This window comes from Oreochromis aureus, linkage group 2 (genome assembly GCF_013358895.1).
Source record: "Oreochromis aureus strain Israel breed Guangdong linkage group 2, ZZ_aureus, whole genome shotgun sequence".
Taxonomy (NCBI): domain Eukaryota; kingdom Metazoa; phylum Chordata; class Actinopteri; order Cichliformes; family Cichlidae; genus Oreochromis; species Oreochromis aureus.
In genome coordinates, this window is record NC_052943.1 from 27,573,257 (window position 1) to 27,590,223 (window position 16,967).

General features: G+C 42.9%; 1 protein-coding gene across 1 annotated transcript; it reads left to right on the top strand.

Annotated features, from left to right (window-relative positions):
• The first annotated feature begins 1,324 nt into the window (after nucleotides 1-1,324).
• canx (calnexin) lies at nucleotides 1,325-16,628 on the top strand. The gene is made up of 15 exons (XM_039621641.1): nucleotides 1,325-1,429; nucleotides 5,410-5,634; nucleotides 6,989-7,062; nucleotides 7,495-7,553; nucleotides 7,719-7,860; nucleotides 7,980-8,061; nucleotides 8,327-8,519; nucleotides 8,691-8,880; nucleotides 9,560-9,673; nucleotides 9,870-10,026; nucleotides 10,118-10,333; nucleotides 11,080-11,197; nucleotides 13,425-13,550; nucleotides 13,634-13,707; nucleotides 15,364-16,628. The coding sequence occupies exons 2-15, from the start codon at nucleotides 5,413-5,415 to the stop codon at nucleotides 15,421-15,423; spliced, it is 1,827 nt and encodes a 608-aa protein (XP_039477575.1). The 5' UTR covers nucleotides 1,325-1,429; nucleotides 5,410-5,412; the 3' UTR covers nucleotides 15,424-16,628.
• Nucleotides 16,629-16,967: the final 339 nt, after the last annotated feature.

Consider the following 16,967-nt stretch of genomic DNA (forward strand, 5'->3'; position numbering starts at 1 on the left):
TAATTACGATCACTTTAAAAGTCACAAATAATTCAGCAGGTGGATGGGTACCTTTAACAACTAGCTCTGGAAGAGAACTGAGCTTCCGTTTAAAAGGGTAACGGCAGCATGTGGTGTGGCAGTCACATGCAGGAAGATCACATGATTCTCAGAGTTCTGCTCTGACACAGAGTCAAGCATCAGAACATTTTCTTCGATGATAAAGCATCACTATCTGTGGCTCCATAGTGTAGGGATTAACACCTTCAGCTAATACACAGAAGATCCGTGTTCAAGACCAGGAGGGTACCCAAATCTCTGGGGACAGCTGGAAGGTCATCAATAAACAGACCTGTTGGATGGTCTGTTTATTGAATTTACCACACAGCAGCCATATTAGATAATTGCATTAAAAATGTTCTAAAAGGCTCAAACAGTACAAACACAGTCCACGGGTCCAGTTCAGAGGCTCCAATTAGCTGACTCACTACTGGAGCTTTAGGTAGACATTAGAGGATCTTCAGAGCTGGACTAATTTTTCAGGCCTGGAGGTCTCGCTTTGCATCAAAGAAGAAGCTGAGCCAGCTCAGTTGTTGGCTGTTGTTTCAGTGATGATCACACTAACAATGACACCACTTCACAGGTCAAAGGACCCCCAACCTTTGCACACAGAAACCACACACACATTTAAATCCCGATTTCCCAGGTAAACAACACACACATGCTTTTCCCCCCTAGACTTTACCAAACAGTTTTTTAGTGCAGACCGGTGTGCATGTTTACTGTGTGCACAAAAACAGTTGAAAATTCATTTTTGTTTCTTATTAAAGTAGAAGTAAGTTTTTTAGTTGTTTTATCTCATATTTGTGTATCAAATGTGTAATTCAGGTGCTGTCAGATTAGAAATACATGTAATAAATACTTTTTACAATAAATTTGACCTTTGTTTCTGCACTGAATAAAAGTGCTCCCCAGAGACTGTATGCTTTGGTTACAGTTAGCATAAATTTTAAAAAGTCATAATTAAATTGAGTTATGAATTAAATAGCTTTGGAAATTCAGAAAGTTTTATCCAATAGTTTAGTAGTTTTATCCAATCAAATACTTTAGTAGGTTAGAACCGAATTAAATCAGTTTATGAATCAAGATCTGCAAAAATCAGTTTCAATCTCATCCCGCATTCTTAAGCCTTTTCATAAGCATGACTACAGCCAATCAGGGCACACTTCCCCTGGCAGCTCATCCAATCATCGCTGTCCACGAGGTGCAGCTCCATATGGGCGGGTCGAGCGACAGTTTCTGTTGACCAATCAGCTCCTGACAGTTGACAGGAAACGTCAAAGTTACGCGCTGGAGAACCAATCGGCGACGGGGGAAGGCGGTTAGTGCCCTCCAGGACCCCACGTGACCCTCCTCAGTAGTTCCCAGGCGGTGCACGGGTGAGCTTGAGGTGAGTGAAAACGCCGATAAATGAGAATTTTTAAAAGGTAGCTCAGCCGAATATAACTGTTTTCTGACAGGTGGTGTTCCGTTCGCGTCGCCCGGGCTGTAGTTATTTACATGCTGTCGGTTTCTATCCGTTAAATCTGCTCTCCGTGTCTCCGGCGGGCAGTTAGCACCGGGCTGATGGCTAATTAACCGCAGGTGAACCCAGCTAGCCGTTAGCCCGCTGCCGTGGCCTCCGTTAGCGGGTAATAAACGCACCTTAAACCCGAGACTTGTCCCGGTGATCTGATTTGATTAACGTGGAGTACAGTCGGATTTTTTCTCACAGCGAAGCTAAAGTTGGTCCGAATGCTTCATTCAAAGTCGGGTGTTTCGTAAGGTGCTATGCTAACATTGGGCTAAGCAGGGATCTGGAGGAGGGAGGTGGGCGGTGTTTTCGGGCTCTTTGAAGGGTTTAGGATCAGCTGTTAAACTGTCCAGAGAAGACTGCGCTTTAAGATCCGGGTAGCAAAGCCTGCAGAAGGCTGGCAGAAAGAAATGGGTGTATAAAAACAAACAAACAAACAAAAAAAAGTCAATCATAAGCTACCTGCTTTCATGACTGACCTCCATTCACCTGTCCGCTGTCACAGGTGTGTTAGCATCATTACAGGTAGACACTGCAGATTTTTTACACACGCACAAATTCTTTTTACACATACAAATCTTTTTTACGCACGCACAAATTCTTTTTACACATACAAATCCTGATTTACAAGTACAAAACTGATTTACAAGTACAAAATATTTATGACCACATTTTGAGCCCATAGAATGCTCTTAGGCTGGTTTAACACGATACTGAGTTAAGCATGATGTTTGGTGTCATTTACACGTTTGCAAACAAAAGGTTGCTAGTTCATTTCCGGTTACCTGTGGGGTAAGCAAGTAGCCAAAAGTACCTTTTTTATGGTCAGAAAGAACCCTGGGAAGTTGGGGACGCTATGGGCGGTGCTCCTTCATCATTGACAGATCACTCCATCATATCCACCCCTCTCAGATCTCACCTGGGTTCAAAACACCAAAACGGTGATGCTGAAAAGCTCAAATTCTTAATGTTAAAGTTGAATTGCTCCATGATCGTGAATTGATCAAGATCACATCGATCAGGATTAACATCTGGATTGTTTTAAGACATTTCTTCATTAACTAAACATTTGATATTTATTGAACTATAATTTTTTTCTTTGCTTCTTTCAGCTGTATATGTAAAGTAAGATTAAAATGTTAATATTAAATATACTAGACAGCCCAGCGTTTCCCTAAGTTAGTAGCTGTTTTTCATTGTAAAGTCTGGCTCAAAGGGCCGCCGCTCGTAGCGTTTACTCCAGGATGTCTGCAGGTGGCGATATAGACATGTTAATCTGCAGAAATCTTTGACTTTTACTTCCTGTAGATCAACATCACTGTAAGGACAGCTGCAAAGACATCACAGCTGGATGCTCTCTGTAGATTTTTTTTTTTTTTTTTAAACAAGACTGTAAAAAAATGAAAGGGTACAAGAAGTGTCTGAGTAGCGAGTCTCTTAAGTTAGCAAGAACAAAGCGAACTGCTCCAAGATCTGTTAGGCGCATAAGTCGAGATGGTTTCTGTTCCCACATTTAAAAGTAGCATATGCATGCTTGCTTACTGAAGGAATATACGATCATCTCTTCATCTCGCTTAGATTACAGGGACAATCTTTGGTGGGAATATGAGGGCTTACACGCAGTGACTCTTTAATTGATAAAATTACCTGACAAATAAAAACCGTATCATTGATCCTTAACAGAACATAAATAATTCCATTCTCTTCTGCATATCCACTTCGTAGTGGGGCTTCTGCCTATCCCAGTGGTGTACACCCTGCCCAGTCTGTCGCAGGGAAAAAAAAAATCATAAATTAGAAACAAACTGAGCCAAAACAACCTGACCACGTTTGAATTCAGACACGGCAGTGACAGGATTTGGGATTTTAATCTTATTTCTGCTCTTTGGTTTTCTAAACGCATCATAACGTTAATTCAAACTGTTTTTTGGCACGACCACAGACTGAGTGAGTTGGGCCTGTTCTTGAGTTATTCAGTTTTTCGGGTTCATTGTTCAGCCTAAATGCTAACCAGTCCATCCTGTTTGGTTACGATTTAACTGACACATGCTGTTTTACTGTACATAACCTGAACACCTGCAGCAGTCTGAGCTCCACCGTTTGTCCTGTTAGGTGTATGCATATCCACTTTACACATTTAAGCAATAGCCTGACAGATGACCCTCCCGTGCACAGAAACAAAACTAACCTGACTAGGATTAAGGACAGAAATGTTTTAAAGTTCAGGCTCCTTCAGACCCCACAAAACGCCTTTGATGCTAAGCTAACGACTAGTGCTGGCAGATATGCTAATCTGGCTGAAAGGCTAATCTGATTAGCTGGCAGTCTGCTGAGTGAGATGTGCTTAACTTCAGGATCCACTTTTCTTGCCTTTCTTAATCTTAATGCACTTCCTGTCATGTGACCAGATTGTTTTCTTTTTACTTGGCACCAATCGGACTGATCGGTAATTAGATTACCTTTTAGAGCAGCTCATGTCTCAGCATAGATGGATGATGGTTGGAAGACCAGCTCAGATGAGCCAAATCTGCTGGAATAAATATTAATAGAGACACTTGGGGTCAGAAGGTTTTGCACTTCCTGTCATGTGGTACAGATGATCTGGATCATGAATCTTTTCCTCCTCAGATTTAATGGAGGATGATGAATGATGGAGAACTTTGTCTTTAGATTAGTCAGCCAGTCTAAAAAATTTTTCTCATTTAAATACGTCACCAGTCTTATCTCTATTTGAGACTGCTCCGCCTGCAGCTGCACCTGCACTGCACCTGCACTGCACCTGCACTGCACCACTTCCGTTAATATCTATCAGATGCAAAATCAACTCCAGATCCGTCTTTCCCTGGTTTGCTCCAGATTTAGGTTCTCTGTTTGGGCGTCCACACACATTCTTCTTCTGCAAATATTTGAATTACAGAGTATGTATGTGACAGATGAGTGTGGTGCTGTGCTTCATCACAGAGTGTATATGTAGTGTGATATATTCGTAACTTTAAGAAGGCAGGCTACAGCTTCTGCTGACTGATTTCAGTGAGCTTGTTTACTTTTCCTTTTAGGAGACCAAGCTCGGCCGTCAGTGATTTTAGTGGATACTCCGAGCATTGGTTTTACTTTTTTCCAGTGTACACGGCGATGTCCCTGATTATCTTTATCACTTTCTTATCAGGCTAAAAAATTTTTACTGTCATTAGTGGCAATGAAAAGCATCAATGTAAGAACAAATGTAAACCCAAGTAGCAGTTGGGGTCGCTGAGCCCTGATGTGACACATCTTTTTGAGAGATTTTTACCAGTTGATGTTGTAAAGTCCTGATTTTTGTTGTTTAATGTGGTTCAGGAACACAGAACCTTTTTGGGCCTGTTTTTTCTGATGGTCACTGAACGCAGCAGCTTAACATTAGTTGTGTAATCACGGCATTGCTGCACTGAAAGACGACAGGAAGTCAGTCATCAGTCATGACTGACACAGCATCTCATGTTAAATAACCCATAGAACAACTAAGGTAGTGATAGAGGTGTGTGTCTGCGTGCGTGTCTGCGTGCGTGTCTGCGTGCATTTATGCTTGTACCGGGGTGCTGCTGTAATCTCTCGGGGTATAATCTCATTAGGGTTAAAAGGAGCCGAGGAGCACGTCCTGTGGGCGCTCCGTGGTTGGTCACCATGGTGATAGATGAAACGCAGGTTGGCAGTCTGTTAATGATGGAGGAACACGACTGTGTGGATTTTTGTTGTTATTTATTAAAAAAAAACAATAAAATGGGAGAAATCTCTGTATAACTAAAATCACGGGTTTTTGGCCCGGCCCTGCTTGCTATTCAAATCCAGGTGTGACGGGTTTTCTGCTCCTCTCTGTGCAGACTATGAATCAGCGGGTTGGGTTGTTTGTTCTCCTGGCGGCGGGCCTCCTCTGCCTCAGTTTGGCCCCTGTCTCTCGGGGTGACGATCTGGTCGAAGACGGTCTGGATGGCGATGACGCTGACGTGGAGGATGAAATGGACCTGAGCTTGGCTGGAGATGAGGATCTGGAGGACGATGTGCAAGATGAAGCTCCACCTGCTCCTAAAACCCCTCCCAGTCCACAGGTAAAACAGCTTTATTTATTTTTATTTTATTATTAATAAAAAAGATGTGTTTTTCATGAATTCCTGTTAATGATAAATTTGCAGATGGTAGAAAATCTTTTTTTTTTTTTTTTTTAAGTTTCATAAAGTCACGTAGTTTATTTTCAATAGAAGCTGTAGTTACATGGGTCTGCACACTAGGGGGCACCAAACTAAATCAGACAGAAACCATCTCCAGGTCCAGATTTTCCATCAGTTCCTAAAGTCAAATTCTGAGGCTCCACTGAGCCTTCAAAATGGTCCAGATTCTTTCAGTTTCAGTAAAATGATCAACATTGCTGTTCTCCCAGCTGTTACGATCAAGTTTAACCTCCAGCATCCGTGAAAAACACGACTTACAAGATTTATCTGAGTTGGCAGCTTGTTATCAGCTACTCTCCATTTACAGGTGATATCCCATACGCTGACTGAAGGAATAAACTAAAACGTACAAATGTGCTATAACTTTGTAAGTAAACAAATACAGAAAACTAAACAGCACAGGGAGGATGAAGGAAGAGGGTTAAACTGTTCTCAATTAAAGTTAATGTTGAGAATACCTGATGGGCAGATGAAAAGGGATCAAACTTCAGCCAAGAGAATGTCTGAGACAACGTCATTAACAAAAATAAAAATGGCACACGAGAGAGCAGCACACCACGACTGAGCTCCTGGATGTAAACCTGACCATCACTGATGACTGGTTTATAAAAGGCTGCATATGAAGCATCAGTGATGTCCTAATTTTTTATTTACCGACACGTTAAAAAGGTTTTTAAGTTACTTGTTTCTTGTTTTTCTGAAAGCTGTTAAAATTGTTTGTCTATGTTTTTGGTTGTATGAATAAAGTTAACTCGATTGAAGTTTTTACCTGTAAGGATTATAACTGCTCTGCTCTCAGCGTTTGTTTTGGCTCATTCTGAGGTTTTGAATGTTTAACCCAGAAGTGTCTGTTACCCATTAACCAATCAGGTCAGGAAGTGGGTCTGATGAGAGAGCAGTGATCTGACCTGCTGGTCTACTGACCTGCATTCTCTCTATAGACACAGACTAAGAGTCGGACCTCAGAATAATTCAGTCTAATGACTTAATGGGTGAATTTTCTTGGAGTCGGCAGGTTTTAGACAGAAACCTGCTCATGAATCATTTCCACAGTTTTGATCATGTTTGCTTCACTTCCAGTCTGACTGGTTATTCAGAGTAGAGCTGAGGTAACGTGAACACATCTGAAAGGCTTTGAGCTCAAACGAGATAGGAAGAGGAGGACGAATCAAACAAATGTGTTGGTTAACCTGCACATGACGATGTTATAACTTACTTTCATTTCTTCACTCAGGTGACCTACAAAGCTCCTGAGCCAAAGGGGGAACACTTCATTGCAGAGTCTTTTGATAAGGGGACACTGGATGGGTGAGCACCACATGAGCATGAATCATAACCTTCACTTTCATGTTTTCTTTTTCTTACTTTAAAGCTTTTTACACGTGCTAGCATCCCACTAATGCATGCCAACTGGTCAGTTAAGGATTTAAGGACACCCCCTCACTGGCGCAGAGCCAGCTTGCTGTAACCTAGTGATGGTTTGTTTGTAACGTTAGCAGATTTAAACCTATCAGATCAGCCCAGAGTTTGGAACAATTAGCTGAAGTTATTCTCCCAGCAGTTATCAAGACAATCGATTAGTGAAACAGTCATATGGTTTAATTTGATCATCAGTTTCATCAAAGAAAAGCCTCTGTGTTTGATCTGTGAAAAATGCTGCAGAGGAGTCGGTGCACACGTGTACATCTACCTGTAAACCTCAGAGCTGCAGCGGAGTCGTAACCCTCTGTGCTGTTTCAGGTGGATTCTGTCCAACGCCAAGAAGGATGATGCAGACGAAGAGATCGCGAAGTACGACGGTGAGTGCAGATCTGTAACCTCATCATGTACATGATAACGTGCAGGAGCAGTTTTTTACATTAGATATTACATCAGCTGAGCCTGGGATGTCCTAAAAAGGCCACTGTAACGAAGATTACCGCCTTGTTTTAGTGTTTGTCTGATGATGATGACGATGTTAACAGGTAAATGGGCTGTGGAGGAGATGAAGGACAGTAAGCTGCCCGGCGACAAAGGTCTGGTCCTGAAGTCTCGAGCCAAACATCATGCCATCTCAGCCCACCTGCTGCGACCTTTCACCTTTGAAACCATGCCCCTTGTCATCCAGTAAGGACAGCTTTAATGTCTGATTCACATTTGAAACTCTGATTGGTAGATGGGTGTGAACACCCAGGTGTTCTCAGTCTGAAAGGTACTGATCAGTAGTGTCATCTGTCTGTGTTCAGGTATGAGGTGAACTTCCAGTCGGGTATCGACTGCGGCGGCGCCTATGTAAAGTTACTGACTGAGACGCCCGACCTTGACCTGGTCAGTGCGATTCCCACACACGTTAATTCAGTTTATTAATGATGCCACTTCAAAAGGAAAAGCAGGACAGTGACTTAAAAAGGTTTTAAATGTTGTTCGACTCGTGATCTAACTCATTAACTCATCTTCCTCTCATGAGCCAAAGAGGCAGATCTATGATATATCTATGAAATGTTCTTATTGATCACTCAAATAAGTCACTGATAAAAACACCTGCAGGCTACGAGGCAGGTAAGCGCTGTAACATGTCCATGTGTGTCTGCAGGACCAGTTTGTGGATAAAACTCCATACACCATCATGTTTGGACCCGACAAATGTGGAGAAGACTACAAGCTGCACTTCATCTTCAGGCACAAAAACCCCAAAACCGGAGAGTACGAAGAGAAACACGCTAAGAAACCCGACGCCGACCTGAGGACGTACTTCACCGACAAGAAGACTCACCTGTACACGCTGGGTGAGACGCACAGGCTCCAAACGTGTTTATTTCTGCTGTAAATGTTAACATGGGAGTCTGTGGGGACTGATGCCCTGCTGGGGCCTCTGCTGGACGTTAGAGGAACTGCAGGTTTTGATTTTGATTTTTTTTTTCTTTGAGTGCCTAACTCGTCTCTGTTGCCTCCAAAAGTGGTGAACTCTGACAACAGCTTTGAGGTGTTGGTGGATCAGACGGTCGTGAACAGCGGCAACCTGCTGACGGACATGACTCCCGCTGTGAACCCCCCCGCTGAGATCGAGGACCCTGATGACCACAAACCCGAGGACTGGGATGAGAGGCCCAAGATCCAGGACCCGGACTCCGTCAAACCCGAGGATTGGTCAGTACAAGGGTTTCATTTTCAGTTTGCTCAAACTTTCATCCAAGTGTTTGACCTCAAGAAAACAAACTGAGCCACGGCTGCACGACTGGAACTGAAGTAAACATGTTTGCAGTAAAAGCATCACGGGGTCAGTCTTGATTTCTGAGATTGTTTACTTTTTCTGAATTGAAGATCTTAAAATTTTAACTAAGTTTAAAAAGGGAAAAGAAATTCCTACAATTTATTTAAAAGGGGGGAAATAAAGTAAACCCTCCATAAGTGTAAAAAAAATAAATAAATAAATAATTAAAATCTGGAGATGGTGCTGCTTCTTACTTCAATAACAGATTCAGAATGTATGAAAAACATAATCCATGTCTATTTAGAAATCAAAGGCTTACTTCATGTTTTCCTGTAAGTACAGTGTCCTCACAGCAGCTATATTATTGGTCAGATGATGTCATTAAAAATGTTCCAACGGCACAAAAACTGTGCGGAGGTCCAGTTCAGAGACTCCAATTAGCTAAGGGGAACCCTAGGAGACGGCTATCAGCTACGACCGCCTGTGTCACAATCCACCTGTCATTGTGACCGACTCACTGCTGGAGCCTCTGCTGGATGTTAGAGGAACTGCAGGTTTGGTGCTTCCATGTTTGCCGCTCTGTGACAGCAGACTTGGGTTGTTGTGTGTTTGCAGGGATGAAGACGCTCCGGCTCAGATTCCAGATGAATCTGCGGTGAAACCCGATGGCTGGCTGGACGATGAGCCCGAGTACATCGGAGACCCTGACGCCATCAAACCTGAAGACTGGTGAGTTACACCTGCCTGTCGGCCCGGAGCAGGTGGAAGGAAAGAAATGTCTAAAGCAAACGGAACGCAGATTTTCTTTTCACTGTGAACCGCTTTCCTGACAAAGCCCGTGGATTAATCCACTGCTGAAAATAGTCCCAGTAAAACCTGTATTCCAGTATAAAGAAGATAACAGAGTACTCTTCGTGCCTGTCAGGGATGAGGACATGGACGGAGAGTGGGAGGCCCCTCAGATCCCTAACCCCGCTTGTGAGACCGCCCCTGGCTGCGGCACCTGGAAACGGCCAATGATCGACAACCCCAACTACAAGGGCAAATGGAAGCCCCCCATGATTGATAACCCCAACTATCAGGTGAGTCTGACTTCAGTGTGAGGTGATCATTAGATGGAAGGGGTGGAGTCTTTTGGAGGCTCTCCTCATCTCCGACGCTTCGTGTTTTCAGGGCGTCTGGAAGCCAAGGAAGATCCCCAACCCGGCGTACTTTGAGGACCTTCACCCCTACAAGATGTCACCGTTCAGCGCCCTGGGGCTTGAGCTCTGGTCCATGACCTCTGACATCTTCTTCGACAACTTCTTCATCACCAATGACCGCAACGCTGCTGAACGCTGGGCCTCTGATAGCTGGGGGCTGAAGAAGGCAGCAGAGGGCGCCGCTGAGGTGGGTCCATGTTATTAGATCAGATTAAATTCAGTCTTCTGGGATAAACTGGATTTGTATTTGTTTTGGGAGGGTTTTTTTTTTTTTTTTTTTTTAATTAAGTGTGTGCCATGATTAAAGTTTTAAAAAAGTGAAGTGACACCGTCACCATCTCATGTTTCAAATGCTCAGGCTGACCTCACACACCTCAGCGCAGCTTCACAGTGGAGCATCAAACACGTTAACATTTTATTTTTGCACAACAGAAATGAAATGAAAGAAAATTAAGTTTCCTTACTAATGTTTCACAAAACAATTGAATATTAAGGACAAAATCCTTTTCCCATAATTTTATTCCGAAAGGTTAACTTGAATATATTCTTCAGTATGAAGTGAAATGTATCAAGCCTGTTTTTGTTTTAATTTGATGATTATGGCTCAGATTTGATTGTTTTTAGGAAATATTCTGATCATTTGAGAAACCGGATTACTGAGTTTCATGAGCTCTTAGCCAAAATCATCAAAAATAAAAGGATCCCTCTAAACGTCTCTGAGCTAGTGGATATCCTTTAATAACCATGCGTTTCATACTTATTAGCATGACTGGGAGAGTTTTGGTGTTCAACTCTGATATCGTTACTGATCATTTAAAAAAATGTGTAAAGTGAAGTGGATTTATTGTAGTCTGGGTTAACCTGCGGGAGCCCCGTGATGTTTCCTCATGTGTGTTGTTTTGTTTTGTTTTTTCCCCCCTCATGGTCGTGCAGCCTGGGCTGGCAGCTCAGATGCTAAACGCTGCAGAGGAGCGTCCGTGGCTCTGGGTTGTCTACGTGCTCACCGTGGCTCTGCCGCTCATCCTTATCTTCGTCTTCTGCTGCACTGGAAACACACACACACACACACACACACACACACACACACACACACACACACACACACACACACACACAGGGTCTGTGCCTCTGCAGCATCAAACTGTTTCCTCATTTGAAAGTCAAGTTTCTGTCTTGGTTTAAATAAAGTTAGAATTAAAAGTGAAGCTGTTGCTTCTTCAGAGCACAGAGAGTCCTGTGTGACATTACTGTGTTACTCATTCATTTATATTCTGCTGGTAGTAACAATGCATGACTTTATTATGTTTATGCCTCGGTCAGCGGAGAAGCTCCTGTTTTATGTCAACTGTCATCAAACTTTCTGTAGAGAAAATGTGAAACTTGATATTTACAAGTTAAAATCCAGCAGTTCAAAGAGCCACAGTTCGATGCTGCAAACCCAGCCTTGTGGGGCAAAAGCGTGCATACTCCTGGTGCCATTCTCAGGCCCGGCTCAATGGAAGTCTGTGACCCTGTCAGGAATAAGAGAGCAGCTCAGTGCCGCCTGCTTTCCTCAGTGTAATGCTGTCATGGAGGATTTCCTCACAGGTGGACTCCTGTGATTGGTGGAAATGAATCAATATAAACTGTTGTTATAATTCAAGCTGCATTTTTAACTGTTAGTGATAATTATTTTAAGGTTTTAATTGGACATGAGAAAATCAAACCTCTGTCCATCCTGCAGTCTGATCCTCAGGGCATCCTCTCCTGGCTGCTGTCAAAACTGCACATTGTTATTCCAGAGGTTTCCTTTAATGGTTTAAGTTGTATCGCACTGATTGATGTCCACAGAGGTCGTCAGGATCAGCTCAGGGTCACTTGAGTCTCACCAGCTTGCAGGAAGAGTTTAATGACGCTGGACGCCCTAACCGCGCTGCCACCGCCTCCTCCGGCCCGGTGACTGATACTGCTGCTAGCATAGCTTCACGTCATGTTGTTGTGTTTGTGCTGCTTGTGTGCGTCTGTGGTGTTGCAGTGCAGTCTTTGTGTGTTTCATTAAACCTTGTCACTCATTGGTTGTAATTGTGACACCGATTATAACTGAGAATTCATGACTGGTGGTTTGGTGTTCTGAATATTGGAAAATCAGGTGAAATCCTTTGCAGCAGACCTGCTGTTGGCACAACTGTTCTCCTATTGGCCAACACATTCTGAAAATGCTCGTCTGAAAGGGCGCTCTTTATCAAATGTAGGCGAAAACCGTGAGTGAAAGGCAGTGATGTGTTTGTGAATGATGGATCTGAGAAGGCAGTGCTGCTGTTTAACTCACGCTACATGGACCAAAATCCCGGGCCACCTTCACGTCACACCTGCAGCAGCTGCTCAGCCGTGGAAACCGAAGCTCCCGGCAACACGCTGTCTGTGCTGATGTTAATGCTAGAGGTGGTTTGGACTCCCTGGCTAGGTGCTGCAGGACTAAGACTGAGAACACTTGAATTCAAAGGTTAAGAGGTGTGGCCCAGTACTTTGGCCTATAAAGTCTGTTTCCTATGAACACGTCACATATCTGGCCGTCTCAGCTGTTTCCACTGTGGCATGCTGGCTTGTTCATGGAGAAGACAGTTTGGTAATAACAGTAAATTACTGGTGCGGGTGTGAACTGCAGTGTGATTTGACTGCAAAAGTAAAACCGTTCATTCATAAATGTGACGGTGCCTTTGTGTATTTATATCAGTCTTAGATCCTCAGCTGAGGGAACCTGAAATAATCGTGTTGTTGTTCCTGCGTCATTGTAACGCTGGTCCAGGATCAGCATGTTACCCAAGAGTTTAGATAATACTATTTTCAAACGATCACTAGCAAACCACCACAAATAATGTAAATTTTGCAAACCTCATTCTCCCTCTTACTGATTGTTCATTGCTCCTGAAGAGGCCGTTATTCACCCCCCCCACACACACACACATTGCAGCATAATTGAAACTGACCAGTGTTATTAATTTGATCAGGATATCAGACACACCAACAAGCTGTAATCTCAGATCATGTAATGTGATCCTGGATTTAGCGCTTGCCCATTAAACCAGCTTTCTTCTAATTGGCTGCTCCTCACAAACCTCTCAGGTGACCATATCTGGGATATCCTGTCTGTATGACATCATAAAGATCCAAGAGTTGAAAAAACTGTGATAAACTGAGCTCAGGGGATTACTTTAAATGCAGTGAATTCATCATTACAAACTTTGTTTAGTATGAGCATCCACCACAGCAGCACTTTGAACTGCCTTGTTTCCTTCTGCAGAAGAAGAGTTCGGCGTCGCCGGCAGAGTACAAGAAGACCGATGAACCTCAGCCTGATGTGAAGGAGGAGGAGGAAGAGGAGGAGGAAGCTGAGGAGGCTCCGAAGGCTGAGAAGAACAGCCCAGGTTACTGAGATCTTCAAATTGAATCTGTTTGTTTCTTTTGAGTTTGCAGCTGTTTGTTAATTTGATTCATCTTTGTCTTTCAGGCACAGACAAGAGTGAAGATGAAGAACCTGCAGAGGAAGAGGAGGACGAAGAAAAGGAGAACACAGCTGATGAGGTGAGGCAAAGTTTCATCACAGCAGATTCAATCGTGACTTTTCAGCTCCTTTAACTTTTGAAAAGATGTAAAAAATAAATAAAGGTTTATTTTGTATTTTTAGTCATTTATATTTTACAAAGAAAAGTTTTTTGTTTGTCTAAATGTCTTCACACCGGTCTTTAAAACTTGTTGCAAAGATGAACTTTGATTTCATTTTATTTTCTCAGATTTGTTTTGAAGAAGTCTGAAACATAAAATGTAGAAAACTTGAAAAAGCCTCAATTCAGTAAAAATGTGGGATGAGCTCAGTCTGCAGCGTGCTGTAAATGTGCTGCAGGTGTAATACTCGCTGCTTTCCAGGAGAGTTTAAACCCCCGACCAGTCTCAGCAGATGGCTGCCCCTCACAGAGTCTGGTTCTGCCTGAGGTGTCTTCCTATTAAAAGGGAGTTTTTTCTTCCTACTGCCACCAAGTGCTTGCTCAAATGGGGTCCTCTGATTTTTGGCTTTGCTCTGCATAGTTGTAGGGCAAGGATGTCAGACTCGTTTTACATTGTAGACCCCATACAGCCCACTTTGACCTAGGGCTGTTCGATATAACGATATATATCGGACGATATGAAAACATCTATCGTTCCATATTACACTATCGTTTGTTTCATGGTGTCGCAAAATGAACTGTTTACTGCAATATTTTTTCATGGTTTTCATGGTCACTGTAGTGGCTATATTAATTTCATAAAGTTCTCTTATATTTAAAATAACCACACTATGGATGGACAAGCAACTGTTTTTATATGTTGTCGTTGGCAACAAAGACAGTAAACCCAGCGTGTGGCTCCTGTATACCTTCACGCACAAGTCGATTTGCCCGAGATTCACGGAATTTACAGAAAATGTAAAAATTTTGTGATATATATTGTTGTCGGGACGATGAATGTCTTCTATCGGGATATGAGATTTTGGTCATATCACACAGCCCCACTTTGTCCCTAAGTGGTCCAGACAGGTGAAACCTCCCTTTGTGTTATTACAAAGAAGTTTAACTACACATTTAATCCCTCAGGTATCAGAATATTAGAAAGAGAGGAGCAATTTGATGAGTCTTTTTTAGTTTTTCTACATGATTAACAGGTGCTGCTGTAGTAAATAAATCATTTAAATTTTAGAGAAAAAATTAAAATGAAAGAAAAGGAGTCGTTAACAGAAAACAACCGTTTTCTTTTTTAACCTGTAGATTTTGCAAAACAAAACTGAATTCTCTACAGTAGATTGTAAACACAGCTTTTCTGTCATTTCATTGATCATCTATTACTTAATTACTTTGCTTGTAGTATGAACGTCATGGGGGGAGTGGGGGGAGGTCTTTATCAGTAGGCGAAGCTGCAAAACATTCAAAACCTTCCTCATTTTTCCAAAGCTGTCCAGTGTGTATGACTCGAGTCTTTGCTGGGCTGACTCTGGCCCACAGGCCTGATGTTTGACACCCCTGTTGTAGGGTTTTTACAGTACATGCCTTGACGTGATGGTTGTTGTGATTTGGCGCTGTAAAACTGAATTGAATTTTCCGTCTGAGGATGTGCAGTCTGTTTCAGATGATTTGATGTGAGCGAGTAACTTCGAGCTTCCTGTCTGACTTAAACTGATTCGTCGTCTCGCCTTCGTTTCCTCTGCAGAAGCTTGAGGACGATGTTCTGCGGAGATCTCCGAGGAGCAGGAAGCTCAGGAAGGAGTGAAGTCTGACTGCAGCCCTGACCTCAACAGCTCACCCCCTTCATCCCCCCCTCCCTCTCCCCTTCCTCCTCCTCCTCATTCTTCTTCTCGTCCACTCTGAGGCAATGAGGCCTGAATGGAACCAGTGGAAGCAGCAACGGGAAACTAATCAAGACCTCCAACATGGACACCTGATGATGATGATGATGATGATGATGATGATGATGATGATTATGTGTATGAACAGCGCCGAGTTAGATTCAAAGGATTTTTGTTTTTGAAAGAGATTTACTAAAACTTGCTGCATCATTCCTTCACAACACCTGAACACTCGAACCTGCAGGACCAACATCCTGTTCGCCGCCATCCTCAGCGAGCCCGCTTGAGGCAGTCTGTGTTGAGCTTCCAGCAGTCTTTAGCCTTCCAGCAGCCGAAACATCAGTCAGGTCAAACAGTCTCCAGGTAACCAGAGTGTTAAACAGCCAATGAGAACACTCTAAATCGGTCCCTGGAGGGGCTTAGCCCATCATCCTGTTTGAGCTGCCGTGATCCTGCTGCCTTGCGTTGTCACAGTCTGGGTGAAAACACCTGCTGACACGACGCCAACAGTCAGGATGACTTTAAAATCTTTTGACCAACCAGAAGTCTTCCTCATTCCTTAAAGAGCTTATAAACAGTTGGCTAATCCAATATGTCATCATCTAGCTAACACAATGTAACCTGCTAGCTAGACTAACCGTTACCAACAGTCAGTGAGTTAGCATTGCAAAAGCCCAATTAGCTTACCAACATGCTGCTAATTAGCTTTGGGATCAGCTTGCCATCGTTGCACGGTTTTTTTTTTGTTTGTTTTTTTAAATTTGATCCACCACCAGGCTGCTAATGAATGCTACAACAAACTTAGCAACCCCACCTGTGTTAGCAAACCCATAAGCTAACAGCTTGTTTATTACAGTAAATCAGCCTGTTGGTGGTTATCCTACTACCAACCACAGTTTCCTGCTGGCTAATCGGTCGAGCTGGGGATGTTATCCAGAAATTACTAGGCCGTTTCTTCACCCTCCTTAAACCTGGTGTTGGCTAGGTGCTAGTAAAGCTAGTGAGCTGTGTGGCGATATAACACCAATGCTTACAGCAGCTAGCTGCTAACAGCTTGTAGAGTTCATTGATTAGCTATCAGTCATGCTAACGTCTGAAATAATAAACTGGTAACACTTTTTCTTCCATTTTTCGTCTTTGTTTTTCTTATGTAAATGTTAGCATATGTTAGCTCGTCTAATTTAAAAAGAAGGTCAAAGGTCACGTACGTGTAACAGTCTGCTGATCTCGGGTATGATAGTTGTGTGAATGAAGGTTCAGCTCATACACACAAAATCTTTAAAATTAAGTTTTCTTTTTTTTTTCTTTTTTTTTTTTGTTATAACAGTGGCGGCGCTCTGTGGACGTTTGAACAACACAAAAACACTACCACAATGAGGTGCTTAACATTTCAGCTGTCCGCCTGCAAAGCGCCACCACCTACGCCCGACCTCCACCAATAACGGCTGACCTCCATAGTGGTCGTTTT